The sequence below is a fragment of the Cibotium barometz genome, chromosome 64 (assembly GCF_041138505.1).
Source record: "Cibotium barometz isolate CiBa-2024 chromosome 64, ASM4113850v1, whole genome shotgun sequence".
Classification (NCBI taxonomy): Eukaryota; Viridiplantae; Streptophyta; class Polypodiopsida; order Cyatheales; family Cibotiaceae; genus Cibotium; species Cibotium barometz.
In genome coordinates this window covers 8170699-8185182 of record NC_141109.1, presented here as the reverse complement: position 1 = coordinate 8185182, position 14484 = coordinate 8170699, and the positions used below count along the sequence as shown (strand labels likewise).

The window sequence follows — 14484 nt, the reverse complement described above, 5'->3', positions numbered from 1 at the left end:
TCTTGGAAAGCTCGCCCCGCAACACATCCACATTCAAATGGCCGAACCGGAAGTGCCACAAATCACCAATCTGAGAACCTGTCAAAGAGGAGAGTGCAAAGAGGAGAGTGCAGAGAGTTTGTATATAGCATTCTCCACGCCGCCTTCCCAAACAGCCTAGCCAGTTTCGTGGTCCCGTAGAGCAACAGAATGCTCCTCAAACTCCACCCGGAAGCCAATCTTGCACACCTCATGTATTGACAATAGATGAAAACCAAGTGCGGAGACATAAAAAACACGAGAGGAATGCTTCCCCCCTCTTCCATCGGGAATGATCTCCATCCGGCCCTCATTGTGTATCAGTATGGTGGAATTGTCGCCAATGAAGATGCGACCTGACTGTCGTTTCAAACCTTGAAAGAAGTCACGGGAAGGAGTCATGTGCCTGGAAGCACCACTATCAAGAATCCATTCTTGAGTATCCTTTGGGGTGAAGCCAACTGCCTCCTCGCTCAAAGAAGAGGAAGCATCCGTGTCCAACATTCCCAAGTGCACAAAGGCTGGAGTCTTTGCAGCTGAAGCTGAAGAATCAGCACTCTTCCCAGTCCGCTTGGGACACTTCTCCCAATAGTGGCCTTTCTCGCCACGATCATTACAAGTCCCCTCGGCCTTCAGTTTCTCTCGGTCTGAATCAGGCTTCTTCTCACAAAACTTCTCCGATGAAGCCTTCCCTTTGCCCTTGTTGTTGTTATTACGGCCTTTCGACCGTTGGCCAGTTAAGGCCTCAGAACCTCCGCCCTGTGGAGGATTAGTGAACCGCTCTTCTTGGTCCAAGACCATGGGCACAAGCTCTTCCCATGTGATGGTGCTGAGCCTACCATTGGTGATCAACAAAGAGTAAAAGGCTGAGTATTGAGAGGGCAAATGTGACAGCAACATTATGGCCATATCCTTTGATGATATCTCTTTCCTTGCCTGGAGAACTTCCTACTGAAGAGCCTGCAGCTTGTTGATGTGCTCCCGCATCATTGACAGCAACATTATGGCCATATCCTTTGATGATATCTCTTTCCCTGCCTGGAGAACTTCCTACTGAAGAGCCTGCAGCTTGTTGATGTGCTCCCGCATCGTTGACGACTTTGCAGGATTCACCCGCATCTGAACTTCCAAGGAGATTCTCTTCATGGGTGATACCCTGTTATAGAGAGAAGCCAAATGTTGCCAAATACCTTTGGCCAGCGTCATATGCTTTATATGATTGATCACCTGTGGTGTGCAATTGAGGAAGATGAAAGAATGGACTCTGGCATTGACATGATCCCATAACTGTGCCTGTGCCTCCCGTTCCTTCCGAATAGAGGGTAACTCCCCGTCCTCTAACTCCGGCCTTGGAACCCCAACAACAATGAAATCAGCCAAGTCATTAGACTCCAAAACAGATTCCATCATTACCTTCCATATGCCGTAGTTGTTCCCGTCCAACTGGTGGTCCACCGGGAACGTGGGGAGTGTCCGGATCTTCACGTGCTTCTCAGCCATCTCAAGCAAATCTGCCATCTCATGGGTTCACAAGGTCTTGTGAAGGGAGGGTGGGTGCGAAAAAAGAAGAAGAAGAGGCTGCAAATAGAATGCAAGGTGGCTGTCCAATGGTGATGGCCGCCTTCTACCTGATCTCCAAGTCCCGTCCAGCCCAAAACAGTGTCCAATCAGCACCTAAATCAGCAAACCCTCGACGTCCCACTGTCTCCAAGCTTCAAGCGACCTGGGGCTCTGATACCATGTCAGAATGCTCAACGGAAATGAAGACAAGTGCTGAAGAGAGCAATACACAGATGCAAGAGAGAGAAGATAGTGTAACTCTGCTATAAATACACCAAGAAATCCCGGAGTGCTCAATGACAAGTGTGGGGGGCATGGGGCCATTTTCTATGGCCCCAAGCTGCTGGTCGGCCAGCACTAAAACAGCCGACAGCAGCCTAGATGCCCACGACCAGCACAGAGTGCAGTCGGCCAGCACAAGGGCAGTCGGCCAGGGCTGGACAGCAGTCGGGTATGCAACCATCAGTTGCCAGCAAATGGAACAGCCGAGAGGTAGCAGACAACCTCCCACATGTAGCAAAATGGGAAAAATACAGGAAGTGAGGAAAAAATGGGGAAACACCAAAACTGGGCGGGCACACCCACACCAGAGGCCCTGACATAGTGTACAGACAGGAGATGACTGCTAACACATGTGTGTGTGTATTTATCTGTGTGAAAACAGTATTTTGTCCAGCCCTAAAAAGGGTTTTTTTCTGGATTTTTAGGTCTTATTTCTTGTTTTGTGGGTCTTTGCTGCTGGCTGACAGCCTTTAGCCTGGCCGACCAGCAGCCCCACACACTATATATTGCCTTGCCTCTTCACGTAGTACCACATCATATATCATATTAGGTACCATCTGCTGCTGCTGCTGCTGCTGCTGGTGGTGGTGGTGGTGGTGGTGGGCCCTACACCACATCTGGCTTTTCATCATTGCCTGTCAGCTCCGGTACTTAAGCGTTTTACATCAGGTCACACCTTGGGACAGCAGCCCCCTTTGCTACAGCACAGTACTTCAGCGTTTTACATTTGGCTACACTTTGGGGTGGCAGCCCTCTCTGCCACATAAATGACATCAGCGTTACATATCTATTCATGGGACAGCAGCCCTCTCTGCCACAATAGAGCATACCAGCGTTTAACCTCAGCTCATGGGACAGCAGCCCACTCTCTACTACACTTCAGCACATCAGCGTTTATCTTCAGTTCACTCTATGGGACAGCAGCCCACTCTCTGCTACATCACACCATCGGGACGGCAGCCCACTCTTTGCCCACCATCGACACCACTCGGGACGGGAGCCCTCTCTGCTCCTCACTTCACTCAGGTTTTGCAGCACCCTAGTCACTAGAGCTTGCACCACCACCACTCGGGACAGCAACCCTCTTTGCTCCTCACCACCCCTCAGGTATCGCAGCACCCTTGTCACCATAGCTTGCACCACTCGCAACGGCAGCCCTCTCTGCTCTTCATCACCACTCAGGTACCGCAGCACCCTTGTCACCAGAGTTTGCATCCCTTCCGCTGCTCACTACCACCACTGAGTGCCTGTGCATCCACCGACACGAGCCTTCGACACCGACCACCTCACGGAGTGCCTTTGCCTAACATTGACGCAAGGCTTCGTCATTGACCGTGCTTCAGCTCCGACATCATCTTTGCTTCTGCATTGGTCTTCTTCTACGTAGAGTCTCCTCACATCAGCGATGTTTAGATTCTGCCTCCCAGTCAGAATCCTGTCCTCCGTTCTCCCAGGTTGTCCTCCACTGTTAGGCAGCCTCAAAAATTTACTTCAGAGCCTCACTGCACTCGTCAGCACCCATTAGCTGACTTCCTGTTGACCTTTTGACCTGGATACACTCCAACTGTCCGAAATCTGATTCCGAATTCTAACCTTTGTTCCCAGTCAGACAAGCATCCTCCAAGTTCCCAGAATGTTCCCCAATCGTCAGCTCACCTTCAAGCCTTGCTTCTGAAGCTCTCAAAATCAGCCAGTTGCCCTTTGTGGACACTTCTCTGACTCCCTTCAGACTTGCTCTATCTGAGACAGACCCAGTTGTCCAAAATAGAGTAAATTGATCTCTGTGTCAGAATTACACTCCTTTCTGTCCGCTGACCTTTCTAGAACCTCCGACCATTCCAAACTGACCAAGATCCATCACAATCAACCCTCAACTGACAGCAACAACTGACAACCTGGTGCCTCAGAAACACTCTCTGACCACTAGCCTTTCTGACTCCTAACTCTTGACAGTCCAGATTGTTAGACCACACTCAAAAGCTCTTCTCACAAACACAGACAAGTCAAATCAAGATCCCAACACTCTCAGCTGACATCTCTAACGTTCAGCAGACACATAACCGATTCTATGTACTTTCTCTTCTGATTCAGACTCAGAATCAGTTCTGGCACAGTAGACAACAGATTTTCCCTCGTAGGCGATCCTCCTCCATCATCTCACTCAATACAGCACAAATATAGCACCATGGCATAAAAACTCATCAAATCACTAAAAGCTCGAGTTCCATATACCATATTCTTCTCAGAAACAAACAAACAGTCTCAACATCTCTGAGACTTGGGGCTACAAAGGAAAAAGAAGAAAAAAACAAGCAAACTTCCAAGGTCCTCCAATGTTAGACCCAACAACAGGTCTTCAAAGCTTCATCTTCATCCACACGAAACAACATCGAGCTGGCAAGCAGTTACAATTGAAGGTGAACTGGTTTGGACCAAGTAACTAACAGAGGGGCAACTTAGAGACCCAGGATCACACACCATGGCCAATTCTCTAGACTCAGTCCTACCTCTGCTCTGATTCAACCAGCCTTCTCTCATTGCTTTGCTCCGCTTCATTGTAATCTTCAAAATATGGAAGTTCTCAGGCTTGCAAACTGCAAACAGGAAAATCGATACTGCAGGAGACCACTCCGCTACAGACGATGTTCTCCACTCTCTCTGGTGCTCTCTCGCCACCGCCACTAGAGAGTCACGTGAAATGGTCACCTTTGTGCCTCTTCAACCCGCGCCGTCCAACTTTTTAGCTCCATACACTTTCTATTTTCCAATTGCGCACCCGCGCTTATCAACTCATCGGCCATGTTGATTTTGCCACCCTGGATTTACTTCACACGATAGTATGTACACTTCAGATATCTACATGTGTTGTTTGGAGAGGGCTCTGGATTCTCCTCACATTTAGCGGCGCCGCCCCCCCCCCCCCAATGAAAACATTCATGTTTTCATATATTATTTCTTGCAACTTGTCTTCCTACAACCAACCTGCACCTCCATCTTTCCAGACAACATGCCAAAAAGCCACAATAAAAACAACTATCCACCATGCATACTGACACTTTGTTATAGCCCATCCCCCAGGGTCAAATGGTACTATCTTTTCAACCTGAGGTAGAAACCCCTCACAAAAACACCCAAATCCTTCTCTTCATTTTGGCCAATCATCTGCTCTTCTGGTTATCTCCAGACTCTTATAAGTACCCACACCGCCAACACTACTGTATGCATTCCCATTAGTGAACAAAAACATAACCTTTGCGCTTTCTGTTGCAATAACATTTGACAACCCGCCATGAGGCACACCTGTAAACTCTTCATTCACCACAGCATCTTCAGCTTCATCCTCACAAACAAAGTATGGCCCGCATGAATCAACTATCATGCTACCCACATCCTTATGCTCAACAAGCTCAGAGTTAACATCCTTCATATCATCTCTTTTAAAGGACTTATCTCCCAAGCTATTCAATGAAGGCTCATTATCAACATCAAACAAAGAAGAAAAATCAAGACAACAAGTGTCAGCCATATCCAAACCAACATCACTCTCATCAACAACTTCAGACACTGCAGTCTCTTCACTGCTACTTCCTTGTACCTCCTGCTTCAAAACTTTGCCATCTCTTCAAGGCTCTCCACACCTTGCTCAGCATACTCAGTCTCATCCAAGCTTTCTTGACCAAGCAGAACACATGCATCCACATGACCCACAGTGAAAGACTTCTCTATTTGTTCACTACTTTCCTCAATTAACTCAAACACATCTTTACGCATGATGTCATTGGCATCTCTGACACTATTTGTCTCCATGCTAACACATGCATCATCTCCCATATCTACTAGTAGTTGGTCAGCTTCACTTTAAACCAAACGCTCATTGTCTTTACACTCAAGTGCTGGAGTAGCAGCCACTTCACCATCATCAGGCTTCAGATCACACGACACTGTATCCAGGCTCACAGAGACATGAGACATATCATGATCCTTCACTGAGTCTGACATTGTAATTTCTTCCCGTACCTGCAAAACTTTTGGCTCCAATACTCTAATCATAGGGTGCATCTACAAGCTCTAAACCTTGAACAACTGACAGGTGACTCAAGCTAGCATAGAACCTCAGCCGCCTCTCTTTGCTGCAAGCTATCTCAAGAGCTTTTTTCAAGCTCCTGGGTCCCCTATACTCCAACTTCTCCCTCAGTACTAGGCTTAACAGACTGATCCATGTCTGCAACTTCATCCTCTTCACATAACCACCATACAACTCAGGCAAAGACAGCTCTTTAGTATGAAAAATTGCTTTCTCCCATGAATGCCATGCATTTTCAAACCTCTGCTAGAAATCAGCTACACACTCATCAGCTTGCATACCCACAATTAGCTTCCTCCAAGCTTCAATACGAGTCATCTTTCTTGCAAACCTTTGGAGAAACTTTGTTTCCAGCAATGCCCACTTGTCTTTTACATCATCCTACAAATCTTCAAACCACCTACATGCATGGCCTCCGGAAACAAGGGAAAGGCCTTCTCAACCATTTTGCTTCACAGTCCCTGTTCCTCACAAGACAAAACAAGTGCACCTGCCTCAAAAACCTAGCTGGATCCTCTCCATCAATTCCCCTAAACCTTGGACAGCCCATGATCACATCAAAAGCCTTGAGCTGACTTCCAAGTGGTTTCCAACTTGGCAAACAAGGCCCTAATGAACCTTTTGAACCTCAGTGGGGGAACCAAAACAATGTGTGGTCTCTGGGTGATGACCTCTATACACCATCAGTAGGCACACAAGGAAGAAAACAAAAGGGATCAGAACTGGGGGATGTTGAAATCCCAGCTCCAAGGGCTCCTATCAGACCTGCACTTGTTCCTAGCTTCAGCTGACTCAATTGGACACTTCTACATCCTCCCAACCTCCCTATTAGATTTAGCTAATGCCTACAAATGTCCTTCCAGGTCAGCTCTCACCTCCAAAAGCTTTGATCTACTAAGTATGAGCCTCTCCTGACCTCAGCAGACTTCTAGCTGACCAGATCCACTCCCAATTGACACAGATCTATTCAGATTCTGCTTCCGAAATCCTCCCTCTTGTTCCCAATCAGAATCCTCTCCTCCAGACTCCAAGGTTTTCCTCCACTATTAGCCACCCTCAAAACCTTACTCCAGAGCCTCACTGCACTCGTTAGCACCCATTAGTTGACTCCCTGTTGACCTTTTGACCTGGATACACCCCAGCTATCTGAAATTTGACTCCAAATTTTGATCTTCGTTTCCAGTCAGACAAATATTCTCCAAGTTCCTAGAATGTTCCCCAATCGTCACCTCACCTTAAAGCCTTGCTTTTGAAGCTCTCAAAATCAGCCGGCAGCCCTTTGGTGACACTTCTCTGACTCCCTTCAGACTGTTCTATTTGAGACAGACCTAGCTGTCCAAAATAGAGTAAACTGACCTCTGTGTAGTAGAATTACACACCTTTCTGTCCGCTGACCCTTCTAGAACCTCCGACCGCTCCAAACTGACCAAGATCCATCACAATCAACCCTCAGCTGATAGCAGCTGACAACCTGCTGCCTTAGAAACACTCTCTGACCACTAGCCTTCCTGACTCCTGACTCCTGACTCCTAACAGTCCAGATTGTCAGACCACACTCACAAGCTCTTCTCATAAACACAGACAAGTCAAGTCAAGTCAAGATCCCTACACTCTCAGCTGACATCTCTGACGTTTTGCTGACACATAACCGACTCTACGTACTCTCTCTTCTGATTTAGACTCAGAATCAGTTCTGACACAGTAGACAACAGATTGTCCCTCATAGGGGATCCTTCTCCATCATCTCACTCAATACAACACAAATATAGCGCCATGACATAAAAACTCATCAATTCACAAAAACTCGAGCTCCATATACCATATTCTTCTCAGAAACAAACAAACAGTCTCAACATCCTTGAGATTTGGGGCTACAAAGGAAAATGAAGAAAAAAACAAGCAAACTTCCAGTTTCCTCCCACTGTTAGACCCAATAACAGCTCTTCAAAGCTTCACCTTCATCAACATGAAACATCATCCAGCTGACAAGCAGTTACAATTGAAGATGAACTGGTTTGGACCAAGTATCTAACAGAGGGGCAACTCAGAGAACCCAGGATCACATACCATGGCCATTGGACTCTAGCCCTACTTCTGCTTTGAGTCAACTAAAAATGAAGCCCCATACATCATCGGAGGAGTCACGTAAGTGTCATAAGAGTCACCCCTTAGTACTGGGTTCTTGGGATGAAGCTTGAAAGCACTCTATCAAGGAGGGCTAGGACAGCATATCCCTTGATCAACCTTGCCTGGGTTGCAGGGCACATGGTGAAAACCAAGCCAGTGAAAGTAACTCTGAGGCAGACATAGGGTGTGACTATCTCCACAAAATTTCTTGCATATGTTAATTGGTGCTTGGATACCACTGGGTGTGATCAAGACCTTGGTTTTGCCAAGGTTCACTGTAAGCTCTTGCTTCTCATGAAACACCTGCAGTTCCTTCAGGTCATAGTTGCAAAGAAACGCGTTTCATTAATTTTTTATGAAACGAAACGTTTCAAAAACGTTTCTTTCGAATGAAACCTGTTTCATTCCCTCCCACTTTTTATCAGTACAATTTGGGCGTTTTTAATCCAGGAGGCTATTGATGATTTAGGACTCTAGCCTTTGGGGCTATCAGGCTCGTTTAGTTTGTCATGCATCTATCAGCATGCTTTACTTCGTGTATTTCAAACTTTAGTTTTCTGTTTTTTTATCAGGTGAGGATTTAGACTTTTTGTGATCACTTTGAGTGCTCAGTGGACTATGCCACTCTTGCTTGCTTTATATATTGTTTCTTGAGTTTTGAGCAATTGCCATGATGGAATCCGGATCTTGATTCTTGATGTCACTAGTTTAATTATGCCAATTGGTTGGTTGGGTACCCACTGTAAGTGGGTCACCCTGAATCTTTAGTTTTAACTTGTAAACATGTTTTAATGTGTAATGATGCATGTTCAATATTGTTTTGCAGGCAAGGCAACATATCTTTTGCATATTATAAACTTATATGTAAATTTTGAGGCCTATACCCTCCTTTCTTGTATGAAACTTTTTTGAAACGTCTGGGATTTGAAAGAAACATGTTTGAAACGCGTTTCAAAAAACGCCTAGCAACTATGCTTTAGGTGTTGCTTCAACTCCTTCGCCAAGTCTGAGATGAGCACTAAATCATCTGCCTATACAAGACAGATACCAATGTATCTGGAGTAGGGCCTCTGGAAGCTTGCCTGCCCTCATCCTAAAGCTGTCTCTCTTTGCTAGAGAACTGATTTCTGACTCTAGCGCAGATCGGTAGAATTTTGCCAATATGTGACCTATTAGAATAGTCGTGTGATTCCGTCTGCCGCTTGATTCATCGATTCTTGGAGCCGGTAGAGATGACCATCGCCGCTTTGGTGAGGGCTCTCCCGCATAAGTCCCCAGGATCATGGGGCTGCATGTGGATTACAGTTTCTTCCGATGTATTCCGGTTGATGGCACATATTTTTGAGGAGACAATAGCTCCCATTCGTATCTGTTTGGTGTCTTACCATTCTAGGCCTTCTACGCCAAAGGGAGGTGGTGCTCTTTGTGTTCCTTCATACTATGCATGATGGATCTAGTTGATGGTTTATTGTCTTTTGGATGACTACCATGAGGTTATAAATTACACTTTCTTATAAGGTGAATTTGGGCATGTTCGTGTAGGTATATATATATCTTCATATCCCAATCGCAGTACCCCTCCCCCTCCTCCCCCCCTTTCTTGTATGAAACTTTTTTGAAACGTCTGGGATTTGAAAGAAACGTGTTTGAAACGCGTTTCAAAAAACGCCTAGCAACTATGCTTTAGGTGTTGCCTCAACTCCTCCGCCAAGTCTGAGATGAGCACTAAATCATCTGCCTATACAAGACAGATACCAATGTATCTGGAGTAGGGCCTCTGGAAGCTTGCCTGCCCTCATCCTAAAGCTGTCTCTCTTTGCTAGAGAACTGATTTTTGACTCTAGCGCATATCGGTAGAATTTTGCCAATATGTGACCTATTAGAATAGTCGTGTCATTCCGTCCGCTGCTTGATTCATCGATTCTTGGAGCCGGTAGAGATAACCATTGCCGCTTTTGTGAGGGCTCTCCCGCTAGAGTCCCCAGGATCATGGGGCTGCATGTGGATTACCGTTTCTTCCGATGTATTCGAGTTGATGGCACATATTTTTGAGGAGACAATAGCTCCCATTCGTATCTGTTTGGTGTCTCACCATTCTAGGCCTTGTATGCCAAAGGGAGGTGGTGCTCTTTGTGTTCCTTCATACTATGCATGATGGATCTAGTTGATGGTTTATTGTCTTGTGGATGATTACCATGAGGTTATAAATTGCAGTTTCTTATAAGGTGAATTTGGGCATGTTCGTGTAGGTATATATATTTCTTCATATCTCAGTGTACCCCGAGCCTAGGGGCCCCTGGCCACCGCAGAGTACTAGATGGATCTTCACAGAGTTGCGGGCCCGCAGATTTAGCCCTGCTTTTGAGGACAGATTTACAGCCAGCTCACTCCGAGCTTGGGATCACCTTAGGCCAACCCTTAGGCAGCTAGCTCCAGTAGCCTCAGAGGAGCGTCTTCGGCAGGCACTAATATGGAACCCCTTGATCCGTTTACCCTGTGGCCATATGTTGGGGGCCCGACCTCATGTATCATGGGGAGCGTTGAGCATAGGTAGGACTTGCTAGGTCCCTTGGAGATTGGCTTGCACACAGGTAGCTGCCCTTGGAGGTTCAGGAAAGAGGCCTGATATCTTTCTCCACCCCTTGATTCTTTGATCCCCGCCCCGTACAGCGTGGTGAGTTTGTATCTAGCCCTTCGTGGTTGTATTTAGCCCTTTGTGGCTGGTTTTCTGTTACCTAATAGAAGGATCTATTTCCCGGGAAAAAAGAATAGTCACGTGATTATGGACCCCTGGCATTATGGATAGTGGTGTTGGTGTAACTAGAACAAGAGGGTGGGAAGCCATGCCAGAGGGCTATGTTAAATGTGCTTGCCAAGAGCGAGAGAGAGAGAGAGAGAGAGAGAGATTACCTAACCTTTTTTTTGGGGGGGGTGGGGATTCAGGGCTCATTGGGAAAAGTAACAATTCAGATAGATCGTGTTGTGATGCTTGGAAAAGTCAGTGGGCAATACACACTTATTCCAGACACTAATCGGGATGGCAGTTCACGAACTCTTCAGATTGAGTTTCAGTGGTCAAATAGATGACATTGATGTTTCTCATTTTGAGAGCTCTAATTTGTATTTGCTTGTGTATGCAAGCAACTTGTGAGTAAAATTCTCTTAAGATGTCTTGCTTAGAAATGATAGGAAGCCTTTTTTATACACTTACAATAGTAGTTCTCCATGTCAAGCCTTGTATTTACAAATACTTGCATTGCAATTCCAAGGAATTGGTAGTTGGCATTAAATTGATGAGTGTGTTTTGAAGATGAGAAATGTGATAGTGGGTACACGGTTTGGTTCGTGTATCAGTGGAGGAAAATGGCTTGCACAATACATTGGCTTGGGAAAAGGATAGCACAAGATAGGGGCAGAAGGCATGGCCTTGGGAAAAGGATAGCACAAGATAGGGGCAGCAAGCATGGCAGAAAGCCCTTGGGCTATTTTCCTTCTAGTGGTAAAGGTGCTAAAAGGCTTGTGCAATGCATTGGCCTGACAAAAGGCAGGGGCAGCTAGCCTTTTTGTGAGGCGTAGTAGTGTATAAGCTAGCCTCTCTCTAGTGGTAAAGGTGCATGTGGCGTGCAGAAAGTATTATTGGTATGTATAGGGGGCTTCAGTATCTGTTCCTTTCAGTGTATCCTGTCTATGTTCCAGTTCTCTTTTGGTACTTAAGCTATTTGTATCAATAAAGCTTGTAGTTTGTGCAGCGTGGATGAGATGCTCAACACAACAAATAGAAGTTTGTGAATGCAATCTTAGCTTTTACAACATGTGATAAAGCGGGACACATTCAATGATGTATCATGTGCGTAGTTCATGCACCATATGTCATGGGTCATGTGATGCTCTCTATAACATACTGAATTTTATTTGATTCTGTGCAAGTAATCCATACATACATGTATGAAGTAATAAATTGAGCTTGTAAAAGTGAACATAAATAGCGCAAGCCAGAGCCTTTGCATCTAAGGGTGCCCCAATAACACTAGCAAGAATCATAGTCAAGGATATGAGAGCATGAATAAGTTGGCATAAAATGTGCTCAACTGATTAGACGAGCAATGGAAGGGTGAGTCCCAATTAGGCTATCTCAAGGCCAACTCAAGACACCCACACTTATTTCCCCAAACAATAGATATAGTTTGGTGTTGTACTTGATATTTTTTTCCTTTTGAGTAATAAAACTCTCCAAAAAGAGACGCGGGGGGGGGGGGGGGGGGGGATTCCGACCTTTATGTGGTGTCAGATGTACACATCTCTCTTTTATAGTTTTGTGGAATTAAGTGGCATATGTTTAAAGTTGTGGCCAATTTAAGTGTTTGTTAATGGTCAAGTGTTTTGTGACACTCCTTCGACCCACACGAAGTTACATTGATATTGCCTATAAACTATTTGTGACTGAAATGCCTATAAACCATGTGTAGTAGAAAGCTTATGGAGCACTAGGATATCTATGCCTATGAGTGATCCTTATCTACGTTACACACTTAACCTCATCGCTCCCCCAAGGGGTGTGGTCTGAGTATCAATGTGGAGTGCAAGTAGTAGAGTGGATATAACGCCTGGTTTACGAGGGACTTATGTTTATGCCAAGGGCCATGTAGACTAACACCTTGTTGGCAGGGGAACTTGTCTTTGCCAAGTGTTAGTAGATGTTGGGGACTTGATGTCTTCGCTCAGATCCAATGGACGTTCTGCGTGCGCATACACTATCAATTGATCTTCTATTTCTCGGCCTGATGTTCACAAGTGTAAGAATGGAAGCTAGTGGAGAGTAGCATGCATTTGATGTGACACTAAGCTTGCTCCTTGGATTTGGTGGATTCCCCTTGGAGTATGAACAAATAGATATGATTTGAATATTTGTATTATGAAAACTCATAAGTCAGCCATTTATTTGGGCCATGGTTATGATATCTTGTCTCACCCAATTGTTTGGGACATGATTATGATATCTAGACTTATGGGACTGTTTGTCCCACACCATTTTTTGGTTGATTATGGGACTTTTTGTCCCACCCATTTTTTTTTGGGACATGATTATGATATCTATACTTATGGGACTGTTTGTCTCACCCATTTTTTTGGGACTTGATTATGATATCTGTACTGATGGGGTTGGTTTGTCTTGTTGCCCATTTATTTGGGACATGATTACGATATCTGGACTTATGGGACTATTTTGTCTCACCCATTTATTTGGGCCATGGTTATGATATCTTATGAGACTGATATGTCTTGACCATTTGTTTGGGGTATGATTTTGATATTGGTACTATGGAGACATGGGTTTTTTCAAATATGTTGGATTTATGAGACTCTCATCTCACCCACTTGATGAGACATGATTATATCTTGGATGTATGGCTTGAAGCTTAAAGTTGCAAACAACTTTTAAGAAGACAGGGATGATGTCACCAGGCCAGAAATTTTCCAATAAGAAAGGGGTCTGGTGGACTCCAAGACATCTAAATATTTAGAAAGTACAAGCATTGGAAATGGAAGATTATCTAGTACAAAAGATCAAGAGCTTGAAGCTTGCTCTAGGCACTATAGATGGTTTCTTGGAAACGAAAAATGGGCGTTTGTACTCTAAGTGTCAAGGGGAAAGCATCCATGGCGAGCTCTAAACGATTTGGGAGAGATCTAGTAATGAAACATTTTTCTACATGGTGCTCACATACATTTCTGATAAGGTGGAATACAAAGGAACACACTCCTAAAATCTAGGAGGGATACTATTTTTGGACAACCCCTAATGGAAGTTTTGTTCATGTTATTATGTCTGTAAACTAAGCAAATGGGGGGACTTGTTGAAGTACCTTTGACTGAATACCTAAGGCTTGAGATATTTTTAGAGTTGAATTTTAGAGGGGTCCATCTCTTAAATTGGGACATATGGCAAGGCTGTGCATCAAAGTGAGACAAGTGGTCTCACACTTGTTATCTCGACTCTCAAACTTGTCATTATAGCTTTTACTTGCCATTCTAGCTCATTGAGAGTCCCAAATCTATAAATTGGAGTCCGCTTTCTTCATTTGAGAATTCTTTATTGGTGAAAACTAGCCTCTACCATGTTGGCTGCTCGCATTCTTGTTTACAACACTCTATGGAGAGTCTCTACATCCTCTACAAAAGAATACGTCTCTGGGGTTTTTATGATTGTATTCTTTCTATTTTAGGCATACTTTCCATTGTACTTGTTGTACTAGCCATTGTACTCGTATCACCAAAGTTAAGAAGATCTAGGTACTTGTTAAAGGGGTTAAAGTACTAGAAAGTGTTTCTACTAGGTTATGATGTGTATTTGACACATAAAACTATGAAATGGACTCCTCGATTCTCTAAAAAAAACTTGTGGATTTATTATG

At 44.8% G+C, this 14484-nt stretch overlaps 1 protein-coding gene across 2 annotated transcripts in view; it reads left to right on the top strand.

Moving 5' to 3' along the window:
* LOC147603269 (protein CELLULOSE SYNTHASE INTERACTIVE 1-like) overlaps positions 1–11361 on the top strand; it is a 32592-nt gene extending 21231 nt beyond the window's left edge. For both annotated transcript variants that reach the window (XM_086796726.1, XM_086796727.1), the window contains one exon: positions 11015–11361. In XM_086796726.1, coding sequence (XP_086652852.1) covers positions 11015–11158 — 144 coding nt within the window. In that variant the 3' untranslated portion in view covers positions 11159–11361. The remainder of the gene's footprint in view (positions 1–11014) is intronic.
* The last annotated feature ends 3123 nt before the right edge of the window (positions 11362–14484 follow it).